This window comes from Puntigrus tetrazona, unplaced genomic scaffold, assembly GCF_018831695.1.
Source record: "Puntigrus tetrazona isolate hp1 unplaced genomic scaffold, ASM1883169v1 S000000896, whole genome shotgun sequence".
Classification (NCBI taxonomy): Eukaryota; Metazoa; Chordata; class Actinopteri; order Cypriniformes; family Cyprinidae; genus Puntigrus; species Puntigrus tetrazona.
Window position 1 is genome coordinate 240948 of NW_025048496.1, and position 22251 is coordinate 263198.

General features: G+C 40.5%; 1 protein-coding gene and 10 non-coding genes across 13 annotated transcripts; 1 reads left to right on the forward strand and 10 right to left on the reverse strand.

Annotated features, from left to right (window-relative positions):
- Positions 1–636: 636 nt before the first annotated feature.
- On the reverse strand, positions 637–708 carry trnaw-cca. The gene has a single exon. It is a non-coding gene; the product is annotated as a tRNA-Trp (tRNA).
- A 191-nt stretch (positions 709–899) lies between these two features.
- Positions 900–971, reverse strand: trnaw-cca. Its single transcript has one exon. It is a non-coding gene; the product is annotated as a tRNA-Trp (tRNA).
- Positions 972–1162: 191 nt separating this feature from the next.
- trnaw-cca lies at positions 1163–1234 on the reverse strand. Its single transcript has one exon. It is a non-coding gene; the product is annotated as a tRNA-Trp (tRNA).
- A 178-nt stretch (positions 1235–1412) lies between these two features.
- trnaw-cca lies at positions 1413–1484 on the reverse strand. The gene has a single exon. It is a non-coding gene; the product is annotated as a tRNA-Trp (tRNA).
- A 624-nt stretch (positions 1485–2108) lies between these two features.
- trnaw-cca lies at positions 2109–2180 on the reverse strand. The gene has a single exon. It is a non-coding gene; the product is annotated as a tRNA-Trp (tRNA).
- A 178-nt stretch (positions 2181–2358) lies between these two features.
- trnaw-cca lies at positions 2359–2430 on the reverse strand. The gene has a single exon. It is a non-coding gene; the product is annotated as a tRNA-Trp (tRNA).
- A 626-nt stretch (positions 2431–3056) lies between these two features.
- Positions 3057–3128, reverse strand: trnaw-cca. The gene has a single exon. It is a non-coding gene; the product is annotated as a tRNA-Trp (tRNA).
- A 367-nt stretch (positions 3129–3495) lies between these two features.
- On the reverse strand, positions 3496–3567 carry trnaw-cca. The gene has a single exon. It is a non-coding gene; the product is annotated as a tRNA-Trp (tRNA).
- A 156-nt stretch (positions 3568–3723) lies between these two features.
- On the reverse strand, positions 3724–3795 carry trnaw-cca. The gene has a single exon. It is a non-coding gene; the product is annotated as a tRNA-Trp (tRNA).
- A 365-nt stretch (positions 3796–4160) lies between these two features.
- trnaw-cca lies at positions 4161–4232 on the reverse strand. Its single transcript has one exon. It is a non-coding gene; the product is annotated as a tRNA-Trp (tRNA).
- A 2213-nt stretch (positions 4233–6445) lies between these two features.
- On the forward strand, positions 6446–21817 carry pik3c2g (phosphatidylinositol-4-phosphate 3-kinase catalytic subunit type 2 gamma). 3 transcript variants are annotated; one of them, XR_006249005.1, is made up of 32 exons: positions 6446–6909; positions 7335–7414; positions 7563–7720; positions 7796–7910; positions 7992–8103; positions 8194–8264; positions 8884–8947; positions 9130–9246; positions 9344–9374; positions 9648–9831; positions 10107–10229; positions 10634–10762; positions 11170–11284; positions 11856–11989; positions 12061–12249; positions 13264–13357; positions 13425–13519; positions 13956–14136; positions 14230–14337; positions 14592–14684; positions 14769–14898; positions 15668–15804; positions 15880–16049; positions 17065–17221; positions 17304–17413; positions 18124–18298; positions 19525–19643; positions 19714–19810; positions 20276–20330; positions 20628–20719; positions 21030–21253; positions 21322–21343. XR_006249005.1 is itself a non-coding variant. In XM_043233573.1 (32 exons), the coding sequence occupies exons 1-32, from the start codon at positions 6679–6681 to the stop codon at positions 21472–21474; spliced, it is 3945 nt and encodes a 1314-aa protein (XP_043089508.1). In that variant the 5' UTR covers positions 6446–6678; the 3' UTR covers positions 21475–21817. The 3 variants fall into 3 exon arrangements, 2 of the variants coding, with proteins under 2 accessions (XP_043089508.1, XP_043089509.1); XM_043233573.1 differs by having other exon boundaries at positions 21128–21253; positions 21322–21817; XM_043233574.1 differs by having other exon boundaries at positions 6446–6807; positions 21128–21253; positions 21322–21817.
- Positions 21818–22251: the final 434 nt, after the last annotated feature.

The following is a 22251-nucleotide window of genomic DNA, read 5'->3' on the forward strand; positions in this document are numbered from 1 at the left end:
TTTCACACTTCTTTTTGTGGTGCTGTAGTATAATCTTCAGACTTGCCAAAAGGTGACCACACAGGCAAGACACAAATCTACAATGCCAAGCAACATTCATGCTAGATGTCCCACTTTTTGTTTAAAGAGGAAATTGACCCGACGTGATTTGAACACGCAACCTTCTGATCTGGAGTCACGCGCGCCGCTGCGTTGCGCCACGAGGTCCACAAAAAGTTTCCTGTGTGTCCAGAATAGGTGCAAAATAGGTTGAGCCAGAATAGGTTGAGCCACGAAGTCCACAAAAATTTCACAGAATAGGTGCAAAAACTGAAAAACACATAAAGTTTTATAATTTTCTTGGCTTTGTGCAGGCTGTCCTTGTTATTTGATTCCTGTAGAACACGCAACCTTCTGATCTGGAGTCAGACACACTACCGTTACGACCGAGGTCCCACAAAACTTGCATGTGTGTCGAGAGTAGGCGCAATAATCTGAAGAATTTTAAGGCTTTTCACACTTCTTTTTGTGGTGCTGTAGTATAATCTTCAGACTTGCCAAAAGGCGACCACAGGGCAAGACACAAATCTACGATGCCAAGCAACAGACAGGACATTATTCATGCTGGATGTCCCACTTTTTGTTTAAAGAGGAAATTGACCCCGACGTGATTTGAACACGCAACCTTCTGATCTGGAGTCAAACGCGCTACCGTTGCGCCACGAGGTCCACAAAAACTTGCATGTGTGTCGAGAGTAGGCGCAACAATCTGAAGAATTTTAAGGCTTTTCACACTTCTTTTTGTGGTGCTGTAGTATAATCTTCAGACTTGCCAAAAGGTGACCACAGGGCAAGACACAAATCTACAATGCCAAGCAACATTCATGCTAGATGTCCCACTTTTTGTTTAAAGAGGAAATTGACCCCGACGTGATTTGAACACGCAACCTTCTGATCTGGAGTCAGACGCGCTACCATTGCGCCACGAGGTCCACAAAAACTTGCATGTGTGTCGAGAGTAGGCGCAACAATCTGAAGAATTTTAAGGCTTTTCACACTTCTTTTTGTGGTGCTGTAGTATAATCTTCAGACTTGCCAAAAGGTGACCACAGGGCAAGACACAAATCTACAATGCCAAGCAACATTCATGCTAGATGTCCCACTTTTTGTTTAAAGAGGAAATTGACCCCGACGTGATTTGAACACGCAACCTTCTGATCTGGAGTCAGACGCGCTACCGTTGCGCCACGAGGTCCACAAAAAGTTTCCTGTGTGTCCAGAACAGGTGGAAAAACTGAAAAACACATAAAGTATTATAATTTTCTTGGCTTTGTGCAGGCTGTCCTTGTTATTTGATTCCTGTAGAACACGCAACCTTCTAATCTGGAGTTAGACGCGATTCTTTAGATTGTCTTTTTGTTTAAAGAGGAAATTGACCCCGACGTGATTTGAACACGCAACCTTCTGATCTGGAGTCAGACGCGCTACCGTTGCGCCACGAGGTCCACAAAAACTTGCATGTGTGGCCAGAATAGGTGCAAAAACTGAAAAACGCATAAAGTTTTATAATTTTCTTGGCTTTGTGCAGGCTGTCCTTGTTATTTGATTCCTGTAGAACACGCAACCTTCTGATCTGGAGTCAGACGCACTACCGTTACGACCCGAGGTCCACAAAAACTTGCATGTGTGTCGAGAGTAGGCGCAATAATCTGAAGAATTTTAAGGCTTTTCACACTTCTTTTTGTGGTGCTGTAGTATAATCTTCAGACTTGCCAAAAGGCGACCACAGGGCAAGACACAAATCTACGATGCCAAGCAACAGACAGGACATTATTCATGCTAGATGTCCCACTTTTTGTTTAAAAGGAAATTGACCCGACGTGATTTGAACACGCAACCTTCTAATCTGGAGTTAGACGCACTACCGTTGCGCCATGAGTTCCACAATAACTTGTGTGTCGATAGTAGGCACAACAATCTGAAGAATCTTAAGGCTTTTCACACTTCTTTTTGTGGTGCTGTAGTATAATCTTCAGACTTGCCAAAAGGTGACCACAGGGCAAGACACAAATCTACGATGCCAAGCAACATTCATGCTAGATGTCCCACTTTTTGTTTAAAGAGGAAATTGACCCCGGCGTGATTTGAACACGCAACCTTCTGATCTGGAGTCAGACGCGCTACCGTTGCGTCACAAGGTCCACAAAAAGTTTCCTGTGTGTCCAGAATAGGTGCAAAAACTGAAAAACACATAAAGTTTTATAATTTTCTTGGCTTTGTGCAGGCTGTCCTTGTTATTTGATTCCTGTAGAACACGCAACCTTCTAATCTGGAGTTAGACGCGATTCTTTAGATTGTCTTTTTGTTTAAAGAGGAAATTGACCCCGACGTGATTTGAACACGCAACCTTCTGATCTGGAGTCAGACACACTACCGTTGCGCCACGAGGTCCACAAAAACTTGCATGTGTGGCCAGAATAGGTGCAAAAACTGAAAAACGCATAAAGTTTTATAATTTTCTTGGCTTTGTGCAGGCTGTCCTTGTTATTTGATTCCTGTAGAACACGCAACCTTCTGATCTGGAGTCAGACGCACTACCGTTACGACCCGAGGTCCACAAAAACTTGCATGTGTGTCGAGAGTAGGCGCAATAATCTGAAGAATTTTAAGGCTTTTCACACTTCTTTTTGTGGTGCTGTAGTATAATCTTCAGACTTGCCAAAAGGCGACCACAGGGCAAGACACAAATCTACGATGCCAAGCAACAGACAGGACATTATTCATGCTAGATGTCCCACTTTTTGTTTAAAGAGGAAATTGACCCCGACGTGATTTGAACACGCAACCTTCTAATCTGGAGTTAGACGCACTACCGTTGCGCCATGAGTTCCACAATAACTTGTGTGTCGAGAGTAGGCGCAACAATCTGAAGAATCTTAAGGCTTTTCACACTTCTTTTTGTGGTGCTGTAGTATAATCTTCAGACTTGCCAAATGGCGACCACAGGGCAAGACACAAATCTACGATGCCAAGCAACATTCATGCTAGATGTCCCACTTTTTGTTTAAAGAGGAAATTGACCCCGACGTGATTTGAACACGCAACCTTCTGATCTGGAGTCAGACGCGCTACCGTTGCGCCACGAGGTCCACAAAAAGTTTCCTGTGTGTCCAGAATAGGTGCAAAAACTGAAAAACACATAAAGTTTTATAATTTTCTTGGCTTTGTGCAGGCTGTCCTTGTTATTTGATTCCTGTAGAACACGCAACCTTCTAATCTGGAGTTAGACGCACTACCGTTACGACCCGAGGTCCACGAAAACTTGCATGTGTGTCGAGAGTAGGCGCAACAATCTGAAGAGTCTTGAGGCTTTTCACATTTCTTTTTGTGGTGCTGTAGCATAATCTTCAGACTTGCCAAAAGGTGACCACAGGGCAAGACACAAATCTACGATGCCAAGCAACAGACAGGACATTATTCATGCTAGATGTCCCTCTTTTTGTTTAAAGAGGAAATTGACCCCGACGTGATTTGAACACGCAACCTTCTGATCTGGAGTCAGACGCGCTACCGTTGCGCCACGAGGCCCACAAAAACTTGCATGTGTGTCGAGAGTAGGCACAACAATCTGAAGAGTCTTAAGGCTTTCCACATTTCTTTTTGTGGTGCACAGGGTAAGACACAAATCTACGATGCCAAGCAACATTCATGCTAGATGTCCCACTTTTTGTTTAAAGAGGAAACTGACCCCAACGTGATTTGAACACGCAACCTTCTGATCTGGAGTCAGACGCGCTACCGTTGCGCCACGAGGTCCACAAAAAGTTTCCTGTGTGTCCAGAACAGGTGCAAAAACTGAAAAACATAAAGTTTTATAATTTTCTTGGCTTTGTGCAGTCTGTCCTTGTTATTTGATTCCTGTAGAACACGCAACCTTCTGATCTGGAGTCAGACGCACTACCGTTACGACCCGAGGTCCACAAAAACTTGCATGTGTGTCGAGAGTAGGCGCAATAATCTGAAGAATTTTAAGGCTTTTCACACTTCTTTTTGTGGTGCTGTAGTATAATCTTCAGACTTGCCAAAAGGCGACCACAGGGCAAGATACAAATCTACGATGCCAAGCAACAGACAGGACATTATTCATGCTGGATGTCCCACTTTTTGTTTAAAGAGGAAATTGACCCCGACGTGATTTGAACATGCAACCTTCTGATCTGGAGTCAGACGCGCTACCGTTGCGCCACGAGGTCCACAAAAACTTGCATGTGTGTCGAGAGTAGGCGTAACAATCTGAAGAATCTTAAGGCTTTTCACACTTCTTTTTGTGGTGCTGTAGTATAATCTTCAGACTTGCCAAAAGGCGACCACAGGGCAAGACACAAATCTACGATGCCAAGCAACAATCATGCTAGATGTCCCACTTTTTGTTTAAAGAGGAAATTGACCCCGACGTGATTTGAACAGGCAACCTTCTGATCTGGAATCAGACGCGCTACCGTTGCACCACGAGGTCCACAAAAACTTGCATGTTTGTCGAGAGTAGGCACAACAATCTGAAGAGTCTTAAGGCTTTCCACATTTCTTTTTGTGGTGCTGTAGCAAAATCTTCAGACTTGCCAAAAGGGGAAAGACACAAATCTACGATGCCAAGCAACAGACAGGACATTATTCATGCTAGATGTCCCACTTTTTGTTTAAAGAGGAAATTGACCCCGACGTGATTTGAACACGCAACCTTCTGATCTGGAGTCAGATATACTACCTTTGCGCCACGAGGCCCACAAAAACTTTCATGTGTGTCCAGAATAGGTGCAAAAACTGAAAAACACATAAAGTTTTATAATTTTCTTGGCTTTGTGCAGGCTGTCCTTGTTATTTGATTCCTGTAGAACACGCAACCTTCTGATCTGGAGTCAGATGCACTACCGTTACGACCCGAGGTCCACAAAAACTTGCATGTGTGTCGAGAGTAGGCGCAACAATCTGAAGAATTTTAAGGCTTTTCACACTTCTTTTTGTGGTGCTGTAGCATAATCTTCAGACTTGCCAAAAGGCGACCACAGGGCAAGACACAAATCTACGATGCCAAGCAACAGACAGATCAATCTATGAAACCGGGCCATTAGTTAATAATGAAAACCTTGATCGTTTGTTCTAGAGCATCGCAAAACTCTGCATGTAAGTGGACTTTGAAAGACAATGTTAAGGAATTCTGAAATATATTCTGAACATGACAATTAAGAGAGGCATGATGACTGCTAGATTAATGACCTTCAAAAATGGTGTCCATTCCTGGGCATGTTCTGCAGTTTCTGTCAGCAGCTCCCTTCAGAATTGTCTTTATTCAGGTACTCATGGATCACAGAAGGACTTTTTTTCTTCTGAAATCAGAGAATAAGTGCTATCAATGTGTTTAACAAAAAAGATAAAAACCTGTTTTAAATTCAAGTGACACACGTCATCCGATTAACTGTATACAGTGCAAACTTTCACGTTAATTTAATCATCTTATTTCCATTTATCCATTGACTAATTGGCAGTAAAACTTTACATAAAAACACTCATCTACGCATAATATGACATTAAAAGCCCAAACTTTAAAAAACAGAGTTTTTTAGTTAACCTACCTCTTATAGATAATGTTAGCCTTACGTTTGAGATGCTAACGGGCTTTTCCTGAACAGACTAAAACATTTCTATAAAATACATATTAAACGAACGCGTGTCATTTATATGAAAGAACGTATAAGGAACGCTTGCATGTACTATTTGTGCAAATTTAGAGACTAACCTTACCTGAAATGAGCGAAAACAGTGAGACAGTTGAGCTGCCGAACTCGTTTCCATGGTAACCTCTTCCGCTCCAGTTCAGCGCGTGGAAGTCATACAGAATTGACGGAATAATAAAAATGAATAAATATAAATGAAATAATTTATATTTGAATATATTATGAGTTAAAAAAAAAAAACCAACCAAAACCAAATAATTAAACTGCTTCATTATCTGTGTTTTGAACTACTGAATTACTAAATTACTGAAATAAATGAACTTTTCCACGACATCCTAATTTATCGAGAGGCACCTGTAATATACCTGGGGTTAACAGGTAATCCTGGGTATTCATTAACAGCCGTTTCTCACTGTACATTCATAAACCCCGGCTTAATTTGCATATTAACGGAGTCACTGTCACTGATTGGACGAACAGCAGGAAACTATTTTATGCCTTTTCGCGTGTCTTGCCGGTTTTATATATATATACTGTACATTCATACTGTGTGTGTGCATTTATTTCAGCTAAGATGGAGGAATAGCTGATCAGTGATGTACAAAATAATAACTGTATTTACTGGAAACTGTAAAAAAGGTGCGATTGTGCAGGAGACGGAGAATTCTGATCTCTCTGGCGCTCCATACAGGTGCTCGCAGGTGTTTGTGGGAGGAGCCTCAGCAGCTCGCGAGGGTTTCGCTGGAAATACCTGACAGAAACCTGCTGGATTCGTTCTTAACAGCAGTCTGATGTAAAATAGCCCTAAAAGAGTCTTTTATTCCGCATTAGATTAATCTCACTCGAGACGGTTCAAGATCTGGTGCGGTAAGAGAGTGAAAGTAAAACCTGCTCAAGCCTTTATTCTTACATTTGTTCCTTTAACGATCAAATGGAATAAAAGCTGAACACCAAGCTCTGAGATCCGATGGATCCATGTCAAGGAAGACCTGAGGATCACGTGTTTCAGGGATGGGACGTCTTCTCAGAGCAGGATTATCTGGATTTATACACAGCCCTTTCTGATTCGGCGGGAGATCAGAGGAATCAGCAGCAGGTGAATGTGGACATGAAGAAAGAGCAATCAGATAAAGCACCTGCTGGATCAGCTCCACTAAACAGTCCAGAGCTGATGGAGCCCATGACATTACAGACCACGGTACAGTGATGCTGACAAAGCTCTAACACAGTGTGTGAAATCATTTTAAAGCTTGACGTTTAGAGGATTTGAATGCAATGCAGCTGAAAAATAAAACACACTTGCTGCTCCTCTCCATAAATTTCTGGATTTAGCTCAAGAATAAGTTATAAGATTATAGACTGTATATAATTTTGATCCACCGCCCATTCATCACTGAACACAGATACTCTGGTACTTGTGTAATGTAGTCAGTGGATGGGGCTCTGTTGATCACTACCTCCTAGATCAAGCTCCTGCAAAGTTTAGCTCTAACCTCGACACCTTCCGGAAGTTTCTATGAATAATAAGACCACGATTAGCTGGTTCGGTCGTGTCTGATCTGATCTGAGGACCGAGTTGAGCTGATCCTAGATTATAAACTCGATATGTGTCTGTTTTCGCAGGACTTTTGGAACATTACTTTAACCGATTCAGCACAAGGCAGTAACTGTAGAACCGCATCCCTCTGCTCGTCTGCGTCGAAGTAAGATCTTTTTCATTTATCTGCTGTCAAATTTCAGCCATGTTTAAGGAATTCACTTGCAGATAGGATAAATAATGGGCATGGCTGCTTTTATACCTGAAAAGGAGAGCTGTATCTTTAATACAGCTGTTGTCCTCATCCTTTCCAGTCTGCTCTCAGAATATGAGCCCGTTCACACCGAGTGTATCTGGAGCGTGGTGTGGGCTCGGATGGCTCCTGTACACGAGTCTCTTCTGGAGTCCGCTGAGCTTCTCTTCAATGTGTCCGTGCCATGGCTGCCCGTGGAACTACCGCACAGAAGCAGATGTAAATATTGCCGGTTATATACTCAATTTTATTCTATTTCAGGACACTTTAGGCACCTTTACATTATATTCTTAGTAAACAGCACTGCCCGGGAGCTGATGGAGGCCGTTTTGGTGACTCTAGATCATTCTGCCGGTGTTAGCGGACGATACCTGCTTAAACTCTGCGACTCAGAGGAGTATCTCAGAAGGTAACGTCACCTGTCCATACGGTTGTGGATCAGATGTTCTTGTTGCTGCTGAACAGTAGTTTTGGTTTGTTTTTCCTCCAGTGATGAAATCTTGGGGTTGTGTGAACGCATCCAGGTGTATGAGAAGTTTGCTTCGGACGTTCCAGTGAGGATGGTGCTCAAGGACTCCGTTGACAAATCACTGACTCGAGATGTATGACCTTTATTTAAAAAAGCTCAGATGCCACGATAAAGTTTCTTATTTGAAGAAGGTCATTTTGTTATGAATCGTATGTTTCTGTAGGAGGAAGACGACAGGCAGGTGTTTCATTTTAATCAAGTCCTCGCTTCTGCTTGTGCTTTCAACACTATAAGGTTTGCTTTCTTCTCTACTAGGGAAGCATGAAAAAATTCCATTTGAAATGTAATACGTGAGTGTAGGGCCTTCTGTACAATCCCCGCTAACATGTGTGCAACGTTTGGTGCATTTTATTTTTTTAAGTAAAATATGCTTTGGAAGTTATTAATTTGTGAAATGTAAATTGGCTGTATATCAGCTGTGATTGACAGGTGAGGATTTAATGATCAGCGCACTGCATTTATTAACCCGTGTTATGTTCATCACAAAATATTAATACATTTCAGGTGTCTTAATTCTAAGTGTGTATGAGAAAAACTGCTCTAATTGGATTTGTACATTTTGAACATCAATGCATTTAAATGCATTTGAACTGATAAATTGAAGTAAAAAAAAAAAAAAAAAATATATATATATATATATATATATATATATATATATATATATATATATATATATATATATATATACATATATATATATTAGTATTTAATTGACACTTTTTGTCAATTACATTTCAATGGGAATTTTTGCCTTTATGTTTGACACGATCTACTCGTTTACTTAAAGTCTTTTGTTCTTGATCATGTACTAGTTAACTTCCAACAACACACTGCATCTGATTTGTTCCCTTAGGTCATGTCTGCAGGAGAAACTGAGCAGCTACAGCCAGGAAGTAGACAAGCTCTTGTCAGGCCAGGTTTGTGTTTCTCTGAAGTGAATCTGAAAGAAAGAATTGATGGAAATCCTTACATACATGTGAACCTGTCAGAGGTATTGTAATGATCTGCGTGTCACTGCATGCTTCGTCGGTTGGAGCATGTTGTCAGTAAACTCCTCAAGCCGTGATGACTGACTGAAGTGTTTGTGTTGTTGTGTCAGTGTTGTGGTGGAGTGAAGGAGGTTGTGGAGAGCGTTCATGTCGTGTGTGAGCAGCTCTGTGGAGTCACTACAGGAGATCTGGAGGAGGCCGCCGGACGGCTCCAGCGCTTCTCTCCGGTACAGCCCGAAACAACACGCTTCATCTGCTGCTCAGTGTGTGCTTCAGAACACATTTAATTGCATGACATTATTAAATAGAATGCTTTTTCCCTAGACTTCAGACGAAATTAGTGACTGTGAAACTGGTGAGTCTTTCTACTAAAGTGAATCATTCATTCATTCCTGCAGTCGGTGAAGTTCAGTCAAACCATACTTCAGATGCTGTAAATATTTCTGTGGTGTAAAAAGATCCTATAAGCAATTGAAGAAACGTCAGCAAAACATTCTCAGGTCAAAGTGTCTGAATATTTCTTTTTTTATCAGTGTATGAGGAAAATTTTTGTTGGCCTGTACAAGCTGTTAGATGTACAAAAGCAGCAGAGTTTTTTGCATGCGTCGTAAGTGTGAGTGTGTTTCAGCTGTAGTCATGCTCCATCACGCTCTGCTGAAGCTGCTGCACATTTTCTTCACAAACTTTGATTTGGACTTCCGAGGGCAGGAGGAGCGTCCGGATCCACCGGCAGCAGACGTCTCGCTCCACAGCAGCATGCTGCAGGTCAGTCTGACGGGCTTCTACAGACTGCTGCCCGGCTGGATAAACAGGTACGACCAGATGCTTAACACAGCAGAGAAACCCAGTCCTCAAAAGGGCTTTAAACGCAGAGCAAAGCTCACCGGTGTAGGACAACCTGCCGTAGCTCTTCAGTCTCCTTCTGGATTGTGTGCAGTTCAAACCATCTTCTGTGTCAGTTCTCAGAGATGAATGGAAATCATAAGGGATTGCAATGAAATCCAGATAGTAAATGATTGTTTAAGGGTGAACTGTAGCTATGAGGAGTATGAGTCATGATGTGTGTGTGTGTGTGTGTGTGTTACAGTTACGATCACTTCAGTGTGAGCTGCTCGCTGACGTACTGCGGCAGGAATCTGACTGAACCTGTGCTGTCTGAAAACATCAGCACCTCGCTGCAACTCGGCTGCAAGATCCAGTGCAACCGGCTGTAAGAGACGCTTCATTTTCAGCTCCATAGACTCGTGTGATGATAAAAACACGTGCATTCTTAAGGTCCACGTCTGTTCTGTATGCTTGTAGTTCAAGCATGAGCTGTGTGTATTTCGGTGTAGGTTTTCCATACCTTGGGCTCGGGTTCAAAAGGAGCCAGTAAAGAGGTTAATATATACAACAGAGAGAGTTTTCATTAATGAATACCTTCACTAAGTGATGTACTCTGGGTTTTTATTTGCTGGGAAACTGTCACTGGCCAAAGCGGTTCACGAGGTTAATATTATTCATCAGGTTAAATACAGTTCAGTTCAGTTTCTAGTGAACTCTCTGTTTGTGCAAGACGGGATTGAGTTCAGCAACGTCAGCTAGATTTTTTTCCCATGTTCTTGTGTGTTTCAGGTTGGTGTTTCCTGTTCCAGTAAAGGAACTTCCATATGAGTCTATGTTATCTTTTCATCTACTGGGCTCAAAACAGGCCAAAGCCCCCGAGCTCCTGTGCTGGGCGGTCCTTCCTCTTTTTAACAACAGGTATGCCATTCACCTCATCAGACCAGTTTAAAGGGATGATTGATGTTCAAAAAATGTTGGGAACCAAGCAACATCAGAGCCATTTTATGAAAAAAAGCATTTTTCTTTTCATCTCCTTCTTTAGAAAACATTTAGAGCCAGTTGGACTAAAATTTGTTTTTCTCTCCAAAATGGCGCCTAATTGCGTGATTTACTAACAATGCACAAATGAAGGAACACAAACTCAACATCTCATTTATTTACTGACCAGTACAATCTACAACAACAACAGAAAATCAGTCTACATCGAAAAATAAAATAAAATTGTGATGCACGTTCTTGTGTTGCGTTACGAATACATTCATAGTGTGTTTCAGGCCTTCATATGCAGTGAATGTTTCTTTGACGCTGATGCTGTGTTCTTGCAGGACTCTAGTTGGTGGCACGGTTCTTCTCAGTATGTCCACACAGGTGCTGCCCGTCTGTCCTCCGTCACCGGCGCTGAGCGACATCCATCGACAGCCCACGGGAGTCATTCTACAGGTGACACTCTCTGGAAACATCATCATTCAAAGCGGCCAATTTATATACACATGTGAATTTATTACTTTTTAAGTAATTAGCATCAGTAATTACTAATTATAATGCTTACATTTCCTCAGTTATTCAAACACAGCTAAAGAAAACGAGCAAAGAACATTAACTGAAGAACATCGTAACTAACCTCAGTCTAGCACGTGTTTATAAAAGTCCTGTTAAAATCAGTGGCCATTGCATTCATAAACTCAACATAATCGTTTGTGATTGTTCATTAGATATACAATAATAATAATATTAGTATTATTATATACAGTATTATTATATAACAGTAATAATTAGTGCTGTTAAAATTAGCGTCTAATTTCTTCAGTTTAACGCGTTCAAATTATTTATTTCAGGCAAATTTTCAATTTGTACATTTTTTTTATTGATTGACAACGCGAATAATAATAATTGTCTTATTGTCAAAGGCGTCAGCCAATGCTGATATCTCTGATTATTACATTTCTTGAGCGCTTTTGTGAATGCTGAAGTAAGAAGTCAGTCTTCAGGTATTATTTCATAAATGCAACAGATTAATTTCCCGGAGTCTGAGCAGTGGAGATATGAGCGAGCGGCGGCTCGGGCCGAATCCGTCCCGGAGTCAGTGCTGTGTGAAGAGCTGCAGAAGAGGATCACTGAAGTGTGTCAGAAGCACTGCCTGTCGCTGTGAGGTCACACACTCATGAGCTCTACAGAGGTTGTGGTTGATGTGGACATTAATGTCACTTCCTGTGCAGCATGACAGACAACGAGAAGGCCTTCCTGTGGAGCAAGCGTCTGATCTGCAGCCAGAAGAACTCGCTCCTGCACCTGGTGTTGGGCAGCGCTCCTCAGTGGAGACCCCAGAACCTGCCCGAAATATACTGGGTCCTGGAGCGCTGGGGCCCCGTGAGCGCCGAGGAGGCCCTGTTCCTCCTGAGTGAAGAGTACGTATCTAACCCAACGGTATTTGCGTGCGGTGTAAAGTTTCTTGGATGTGGACCAGACATGATTTCTAATATGTGTGTATGTATGTATGTATTTATATAAAGAGTTCATTTGCAAAAACAGATGACTCTTTTTTTTTTTTTTTTTTACATTTATGTTTTTAGTGTTAGTTGGCTGTTTTTTGTTTTGGTTTTTTACCTAGTCGACTGCGGTTTGATTGATTATTCAGAATGCACAATAAAAAAAACTCATACATATATATCCATCCAGACACTGTTAGATGTAGATTGACTTCTGAAGAACATGAATTTTCTGTGTGTTTATATCATACACTGTAGTAAAACATTTTTCATTATGTCGTAAAAATGTAAAACTGGACATATTGGCATCTAGAGCAGCAAAAGAAAGCATGTATTATGCTCAAAAGTGAAAAGCCTCCATCATTTTTAGTTATTTATTAATTTGTTACATTTATGATAGGCCTGGCTCTTACTTTTAACCAGTATTATTTAAATAAACTATAATTTTTGCTTATTTTACCAACCCTGTCTTGATGAATGATTTTCGTTAAGACTGCACAATTAATCAATTTTATAATCACAATTTACAACTACGGATGGCACAATCATTCAATTATATAATCAAGGGCCATTGAATCATTCAGGGTCCACTTATGCCATTCTGTGTGCTTAAGATGTGTTTTTTTCTTTATACTGGTTATATTAAGGGTTTTCCCATTCTTTTAGTATAACATTATAATACCTTTCATAGTTTAGCTTTTTTATTTAAAGAACAAACCAATTCAAATGTATTATCGACATTTAAGGCGTAATACTATTGAAGTTTTTTTGGTTAGAGTGCTTTCAGCTTGTTTCTGTAGAAATATACCTGTTCAAACAATGGTCTAAACATCATTCAGTGTAAAGTGATGATCGTAATTAATTACGCTGCTCTGATCAGTTCCAGCACAGAGTGAATAATCCTCTGAGGATGAGTTGTGTTTTGTCTGTCAGGTTTCATGACCAGTGTGTGCGGTCAGCAGCGGTGCAGTGTTTCCAGCAGATGAGTGACAGTGAGCTGGAGGAGTTTCTACCACAGCTGGTTCAGGTCAGACGCATGTCTTCTGAGCGGTACGATGACTGTAACTCAAAGTCACGTGTGATCTCTCGTCCAGGCGCTGAAGATGGAGTGGGACATCGACGGGCCGTTGATGAAGCTGCTGCTCTCCAGATCTTTGAGCTCTATCCGTATCTCTCAGCAGCTGTACTGGTGTGGAAACATACGTCATATCAGCAGTGCTTACCCTGTTTTTAAAAGATAGAAAGACAGACATGTATTGTAAGGAAAGTCAAAATATTAAATGTCTAAAATGTATTAAAATCAACATATTTTACAAACGGACCTACCAACCTCTGACAACAACAATTAATAACAATTAAATAACAATTGCCTCCCTGTAATTTGTCTCTGAATTTCAGACAAAATACTGGACTACTCAGTCAATGTTCCTTCATGACATTTAATATTTCAGTTTTCATCACGAACCATGTGTATGTTTTTTCAGAAAAATCAGAAATTTGATGAGGAGTGACCGAGCAGGTGTATGTGGATTGTGATGGAGATATGTGTAGCTGAATGGCCTCATGGATGTGTGTGTGTGTGTGTGTGTGTGTGTGTGTGTGTGTGTGTGTGTGTGTGTGTGTAGGTTACTCGTGGACTCTCTGGACGACTGGCTCTATAAGAGCTGGATGAATAAGGTTCTGTCGGCTCTGAAGCACTGCTGCGGTCGTTCTCTGAGACACCAGCTTCAGCTCCAGAGCAGATTGGTAGATCTTCTCACTCAAGTGGCAGAGAAGATCCGTACGGCCGACAAAACCAAGAGAAAGGTCTCATGACAACACACCCAACACAGAGAGTTTAACTTAAGAAGACCCTCAGCTTTGTTTCTGAAATGAAATGGTTAAAATGTTTTTGTGCAGGATGTGTTTAGCCAAGAGAGATGGAAGATAGTGAGCTTCTTTGCCGATGGACAGTCCTGCAGACTTCCACTAGATCCAGCGGTTGTGGTCAAAGGAGTGAATATTGAGGTAAATGCATTCATGAGATTTACTGTTCAAGAGCGATTAGTAATAAACACAGGGTTATAAATCCATCTGAGGTGTATTTATATTTGTGATGTATGTACAGATTTTTTTTTTTACTGAAGTGCAGGATGGTTTTTATCTGAGCATTTTTCCATGAAACATCACTGTTTTTTCTGGTTATATCAGTCGCTGCTAGTGGTGCGAATGTTTGTTTATGGATGTATGAAAACCTCAAGAAAACTATGTGTGTCCCTCAGTCTTTTAAGGTCTTTAATTCAAATGCAGCGCCCATGGAAGTGTCCTTCATCACCGCTGACCCGCTGGGCCAGAACTACAGCCTCATCTGCAAAGTATGAAGATCCTTCACAAGTTATGTTGTCGCTGCTGGTTAAATTCATCTTAAAGCATGGTTTCTGCTGCTGTGTTTGGCTCAGACCGGAGATAACCTGCGGCAGGACATGCTGGTGCTTCAGGTCGTGCGTGTTCTGGACCGCGTCTGGAGACTGGAGGGACTGGACATGAGGATGGTCACTTACAGATGCATTTCCACCGGACGAGATCGAGGTCAGTCAGGCTGTGAAATCATGTGGGTTTCTGCTGTTATAACCTTCACATCATAGTGCGTCAGTATTTGAGTTTCCTTTTTTTCATTGGCTGCTCTTTCATATAATTTCTTGTAAACCTGACTGAATCTCTCTCACAGACATACCGGGTCTCTTTGTCTTGTCTGCTGCAGATTCACACTCAGTCCAGTTATTATATCATGATGCATTGCGGTGTATTGAATGATGTATGTATGCTTTATCAAGAGAGACCAGGCCGGATGATGCTTTTGTTTGAAATCTTGAAGACACATTTCTTAGGTCTTCTGTTATGAAATAGAGAGCTGAAAATGTTCTTGGAGATCTGCTTTCAGACTTCAGGTCACTCCGGTGATCACGTGTGTTTGATTAGGGTTGGAGCTGGACTTTGAACACTTCTGTTCAAATAGTAGATAAGTTGGACTAATAAGGAAGTTTTCAGTCATCAGTGCCAAAGATCAATTAAAACTTGATTCCTCAATGAATGACCCTATTAAATAAGACAAACAGTCTCTGAAACAGTATTTAAAATGGCTATTTGTGTGGTTTTTGCTATAAAAATATAATTGATTTTTGGAATTGACTCCAAAACCCGACATTGAGTCACACAAGTATTAATAATATCCTGTAACAGTATTTTTATAAGATAAAAACAGTCAAAAGAATAAAAGAAAGGTAATGCTTTTATTGTAGTTCATGCATACAGATCATTTATAGTGAGAAGGTAAGAGCTGGTGAACGTTTGTGTTCAGGTTTGGTGGAAGTGGTGCGAGACGCCGTGACGCTGGCCAAGATTCATCAGGAGTGGGGTCTGTCTGGAGCTCTGAGGGAAGACACCCTAGAGAAGTGGTTCCACATGAGGAACAAGACCAAAGAGGACTACGAGAAGGTAAGGCGTACATTCAGGACACGTCTTCTTCTCTGACGTCTGTCTCGGGCTCAGTGCGCGGTGTGTTTGTCTCAGGCCGTAATCAACTTCCTTCACTCCTGCGCCGGCTGGTGCGTGGCCACGTTCATCCTGGGCATCTGTGACCGGCACAACGACAACATCATGATCAAACACAGCGGACACATGTTCCACATCGACTTCGGCAAGATCATGGGCAATGCGCAGAAGTTCGGGAGCATCAAGAGGCAAGGGATTTGATTTCTTGTCGGGTAACGGAAAAAAAGTAGGGCTGGGTGATGAATTGATAATGATCTCAAAGACAACGATTTGCTTATAGATGTTCATTTGATAAGAAACACTCATATCGCTAAGAACCTTTAACATCTGAACATCTGAAAGCTTCTTTGTGGCGAAAGAAGGTTCTTCAGATTAAAAAGGAAAGAAAGAGATGGATCTTTAGAGAACCTTTGACTGAATTGTTCTTTGTTTAACCCTAAAATGGTTCTTCTGTGGCACTGCTGTGAAGAACCATTTAAACGTCTTTATTTTGAAGACTGTAGTCGTTTTAGTAGTGGTTTATCTGCTCTGGTCAAAGTTCAAATGACAGCGAGCTTGAGTCTGAAACGACGCTGTGAGATCCAGCGAGAACAACACAAATAACAAATGTTTTTGATACAAATGCCTAAAAACCATGAAGTTAAGTTTTTTAGCGTGATATTGAGGTGTGCTATATGTGAGGTCTTTATGCTGCTATGGAAGACCAATGATTAATAAACAAACAAAAAAATCAGAATAATTAATTAATTAAAAAAATGTTGTTACAGTTTTTACAGATGTTACTGATCATGTACATCTGCATCTCAAACTCAAAAGTCATATTGTTAATATTGTCAGGCAACACAAACCTGTTTCTTGATTTGAAACAATAACGTTAGAAATACGTTTTTCTATTAAGATATTTATTTTCAGCAAATTAAATGGTCTTGTTTCTTTTACTTTAGAGAAAAATATAATAAACTTGAAATAAAGTATTTAAAAACTTTATTTTGATAGTAACTTTGTAACTACATGTGAACAAATTCTCATGAATTCACAGCTACATGTCTGACTCTCAGAGTAGACTGTTAGTATGCAGCGTGTTAGAAGATACTCTACTAGTACTCTGACTGCTAGTTGACGTGTTAGTAGACTGTTAGTAGAATATCTAAAGTGGACTATGAAGATCTCCTCTGACCGAAGCGTCTCTTTGTGAACGGACAGAGACCGGACGCCGTTCATCTTCACCCCGGAGATGCAGCGCTTCATCACGGGTGGAGGAGAGAACCCTCAGCGCCTGCATCGCTTCGTGGAGCTGTGTTGCGACGCGTACAACCGTCTGCGCAGACGCTCTGCTCTGGTGCTCGGTCTGCTGCAGCTGGTGAGGCTCGGCTGGTCTCTCAGTGTTTGGTATTTATCACGAGGACTGTATTCTCTGTAAGGATGCACACGTCTGCTTGTAGATGCTGACGGCCGGTATGCCTGAACTGAAGGACGTCCAGGACCTGAAATACGTTCACAGCAAACTGAGGCCTCTTGACTCTGAGCTGGAAGCCACTTCATATTTTACCAAGTAAGCCCGTCTCTCATGTGATCTGCAGATGTTTAACCTATCGTGTTATATTGTGGTCTGTGTGTCTTATTTCTGAATATGTTGTTTATTTGTCTCTAATGTCATCAGCAGCAGGGTATATTTGTACAATAGACAACGATACAAGTATACACTTTTCTTGTATGTTAATAATCTTTAGGATATTGAGTAAAGATTGTTCCATGAAAATATTTAGTAAAGTTCCTACTGTAAATGCATCAAAACTTTTAATTTAATATAAATGTGAATTCGAATTAAATATGCATTGCTAAGAACTTTATTTGGATAACTTTAAAGGTGATTTTCTCAGTATTTACACCCTTAGATTTCAGATTTTCAAATCTCAGTCAAATATTGTCCTATTCTAATAAACCAGTCAGAAATGACCCTTATGACTGGTTTTGTGGTCCTGGGTCACAGATGTATTTGGAAAAAGTTATTTATGAATATAGCATAAGGAGTTTGTTGTACATGGATTCTGTTTTATTTTAAATATTTCCTCTCATTACAGTAGATTTTATGCTGTAACTCATTCTGCAGTGAATAGTGTGTACAAAGAGAAAGACAAACCAGAGAGATATTATTCTGATGCCCACGATGGCCTTTTCAACTAGACGTATGACCACAGATCTGCGAGTGTTTACTGATGTTCTGCTCATAGCGAAGTAGTAGACTTGAGATTTCTGTTTCAGAAAAATTAAAGAGAGCATGGAGAGTTTCCCAGTCAAGCTAAACTTCCTCATCCACAATATGGTGCAGCTTTCCTCCGTCAAGAGCTCAGAAACGCAGGCTAACAGCCAGATCTCCTCAAACAACAACATTCAGGAGGCCGTGATTCAGAAATACATGGTCAGCGGCAAAGATGTGGTGAGTTTCCTTCATAAAAACTGGTGGTGAGAAAAAGCATGAAGATGTTTAGTAATTTCTGAAACTTCATTAGTATCCATTTAAAAATAACATTATATACTTCCAGTCTACTTTTTCGTGTACTTCATCAGAGATAAACTTCTACTGCTCTGGGCTTATCTTGGCTTGTATACAGAAACATCCCAGCATACTTGGCCTGTGTTTGTGCTACTGAATGCTATTTTTTTACACCAGTTGGCTTCTTTGAAGTAAAACAGCAGAATATGGTTTACATAATAAATAGATGTTAAAGTCTAGAGGAACTAGTCATCTTTTGGACAGAATTGTTCAAGATCTTTCATTGTACCGCATGCCATTGATTCATACGTAGATCTTCCACAGCGTTTTCATTTCTAGAAAACTTATATTTAGTCATCTAGACTAGCTTGTAAATTAACAGCATGTTCACTTGTAAGTATAGTTTAAAGTATATTTGCAGTAAAAAAGGAAAAAAATGCATTAACTAAACATTTAAATAAAAAGTGGGCCAGTTAATATTCTGCTTTGATAGTAAAGTGTATTTAAACTTTACTTAAAGGTGCTGTATGTAAGTTTTTCACTCGACTAAAGCATAAAAACAGCATAAAGAACAAACTAGTTTATCTGAAAAACTGTTCCTGCAGTCAGTTATTCTCCTTTGAAAACGTCTGGTCTGGTCTGGTCTGGTTTGTGTAACCCGCCCCCTTCCAGTTTACCCAATGATTGCTCAGCACCCCGGGTTGCCAGTTAACTGAAAACACAGCTGAATGTGTATCAGATCTGGGCCCTTTTTTAAATTTGGACCTCAATACCTACTTCAAACACTACATGCAGCACCTTTTAAAGGAACAGTGCACCCAAAAAGGAAATTCCCCATGTTTTACTCAACCCGACGCCATCATAGGTGTGCATGACTTTCTTCTTTCAGACGGACACAGTCAAGTTTTTTTTTTTGCATCCTGGTTCTTCCAAGCTTGGTAATGCTGCTGGATAGCGGCCATTGTTTTGAAGCTCCGTAAATCAATCAAACTAATCTATACACCTCTGAGGTTTGGCCTCTGAAGCAGATCCATGGGGTTTTGTAACAAAAATATTTCTAGTTTTAACATTTTTCACCTATATAACTGACTATTGCAGCTTTAGTTATAATTTTGAAATGAAATATTTTTAGCTCTCGGTTTGAGTAATGTCCGCTGTGTCTGTGTCAGACGTACGAGCTGAAGGTGACTATTGAGGACGGGTACCTCATCGTTCAGAAGAGCTTTGCTCAGTTTGAGATGCTCCATAAGCTGCTGCAGAAGCACTTCATCGAGTCCACGCTCCCAAAGTAAGAGTCTGCCTCTTATTACTCCTCGGCAGAGGAGATCCGGCCTGATCTGGTCTCTGTCCTGTTCTAGGTTCCCCAGCTGGTTTAACATGTCCTTTACAGCGAGCAGGAAGATGTCTCTGCTGAACAAGTATCTGAAGGAGCTGTTTGAAGGACCCTGCAAAGGGGTGAGCGAGAAAAAGATTTACAAAGACATTTATAACTACAGTGAATTATTTATTTGTGTCAGAAGTGCCTCTGCCACTGAATAAAATTGCTTTTTTCTCTTAAGTCAGAATTTTGAGATATAAAGTCAGAAATGCAGGAATATAAACTCTTGTGTGATATAAAGTTGCAATTGTAAAGAGAAGAGAAACTTCTCACGAGTTCTTAATGATGAAATCATTTTAAACCGATAAAGTCAAAGACTCCATTGAGGGACTTCAAACAGAGCTAATGTGGATGAAACTCGGCCGATTTCATCAGAGATTCAGGAAATGATTCTTCTGATTGAGAAGGTTTCATACCGGAGGTGTGCAGTGATCAGAGCTTTAGTGATCATATCCAATCAGAAAGTTTATTTCTTTGGCATCGCAGCTTGAATCGTTCTTGTTTGTACTGTGGATGATTATCTTTCATCGTGTCTTTGACAGAACGAGTATGTCTGCAGCCTGTTTCTGGATGGACCAAACGCTGCTGTGAAGTCAGGTAAACTTTCCTTCCTGGACCAAGACTGATGATGAGGAGAAGTATTCACTTCTGGGCATCTTTGTGGAGTACTTTTAATGGTTATAATACAGCTATACAGCTAGCTTGCTGTCATAATAATAATAGTAATAGTGAATTTGCTAATAAATAATAAGCTTTTTAATTGTTTCAGGAATTCATTCACATGTTTTTATTTTAAAACATTTCTTTTTAAAGTGAACATATAATTATCTTGTTTAAGTGAATACATGTTCAGGGGTCCTGTGTGAATTAACTTTTGTTCTTTGTCTGTTTCAGAGACAGACGCTCATCTCCGGCCTCAGATTCAGCTCTTCCTGTCTTATAAAGACTATAAGCTATCTGTGATGATTAAACATTTGAAAAATATTGTGAGTCAGTTTTTTAAAAGCCATTATTGTTCATGTAGATTTATATATAATGCTAATGCTATACAAAATGATTTTAATACATTATGCTTTATATCTCATGAATAACTGTAACCAGTTCATATACATTATAATAATTATTATCTATTCATTGTTAACCCTTTTGTAGATATAATGCATTAAAACAATTATGAAAAGAGATCATTTATCACAGCGTACTTTTAATGCATTTTGCATAAAGGCTTTAGCTAAAATATTTGCGAAAATCATTCACATCTTTTCCTCCCCCTTTCAAACTGCTCTTCTTCATTAGGGAACTTTTTAATAGAAAAATGATCAGGGATGTTTAGTAATATTGTGCCGAGGAAGGGTTGGACGTGGTTACTGTACCCGATGTGTTCTGTCTGTCAGAGGCTGTCTAACGGCTCGTGTCCGGACGCCTACGTGGTCACGAGGTTAAGACCCGACCCACAGGACAAGAGCAAGAAGAAGACCAAAGTGGTCCGCAGCAATGACAATCCCACCTTCAACGAGCTGGTACGGGAAGAGACATTTTGTCCTTCAGGTTTATTTGAAATCTTTAACGAGCTGCTGATTCTCTTCAGATCGAGTACAGGAACGTGCCCGGTCTCCACGGCCGTGTGCTGGAGGTGACGGTGAAGAGCAGGAAGACTTTCGTAGCAGCTACAAACGTGGTTCTGGGAGACAGGGTCCTGGACCAGGAGAAGTGGTTTCCTCTGGGCTTCTCGGCTGTGTGAAGATCAGCCTCGCTGAAGCCGTTTCAGGGCCATCAGCTATAAGTGCTTCTGATGGACTTGATGTTGATCAGTATTTCCAGAACTTATTAAAGAAGAAGGTTGTTTTTGCTCCTCGGAGGCATGAACACACATTGAAGATGTTTTTGTAAATACTGATGTGATTTACTGTCACTGTATTATTCTGCTTTGATGTGCATTAAGTTATATTTACATCTTAAACTGGTTTCACTGGGAAGCTGCTTTGAAGCTGTTTTTATTGTATGACGTGCTGTATTAGTGAAATGTGTTTGTATGTATTTGTGTGTGTGTATATAACGAATAGTAAAATAAAACATACACAATATAAACCTCTCTTTCTCTCTATTACTCTTAAGTTTCTATTGAGCAGTTTCTGAAATATGTAATCTTACTTTGGACGTGGCCTTTGACCTACAGATAAAGAGAAGACATCGTATCACATATTTGATGTCTAAGCATCAATCATGAATAAATACAGCCATAATTATCTTCCTTCAGACTTTACCAGCGATTGCTTCAGGAGACATGATTTCCAGCACCTTCTCTCTCTCCGTTCTTCTCCGTTCAGCTACAAACTTAACTTCAAGCTAACTTCAGCTAACTCATCCACAAACTACCTTTGATCAGAAGATTATTGGCCAAATATTCTCTTCTAGATGTGAAATCTATTTTAAAATGACACGCAGCTGCTGGGTTTGTCTCAATGTCTTTCAGCACCAGTCAACATCCTCATCATTCCTCAGGTCACAGATTAAGATC

What these genes read in the sequence shown, in the direction of transcription:
- pik3c2g (XM_043233573.1), top strand. Translation starts at nt 6,679, where the DNA reads ATGGATCCATGTCAAGGAAGACCTGAGGATCACGTGTTTCAGGGATGG. An exon ending in ACTACCGCACAGAAGCAGAT is followed by an intron (nt 7,721 to 7,795) that starts GTAAATATTGCC and finishes TTATATTCTTAG; the next exon opens with TAAACAGCACTGCCCGGGAG. An exon ending in AATTAGTGACTGTGAAACTG is followed by an intron (nt 9,375 to 9,647) that starts GTGAGTCTTTCT and finishes AGTGTGTTTCAG; the next exon opens with CTGTAGTCATGCTCCATCAC.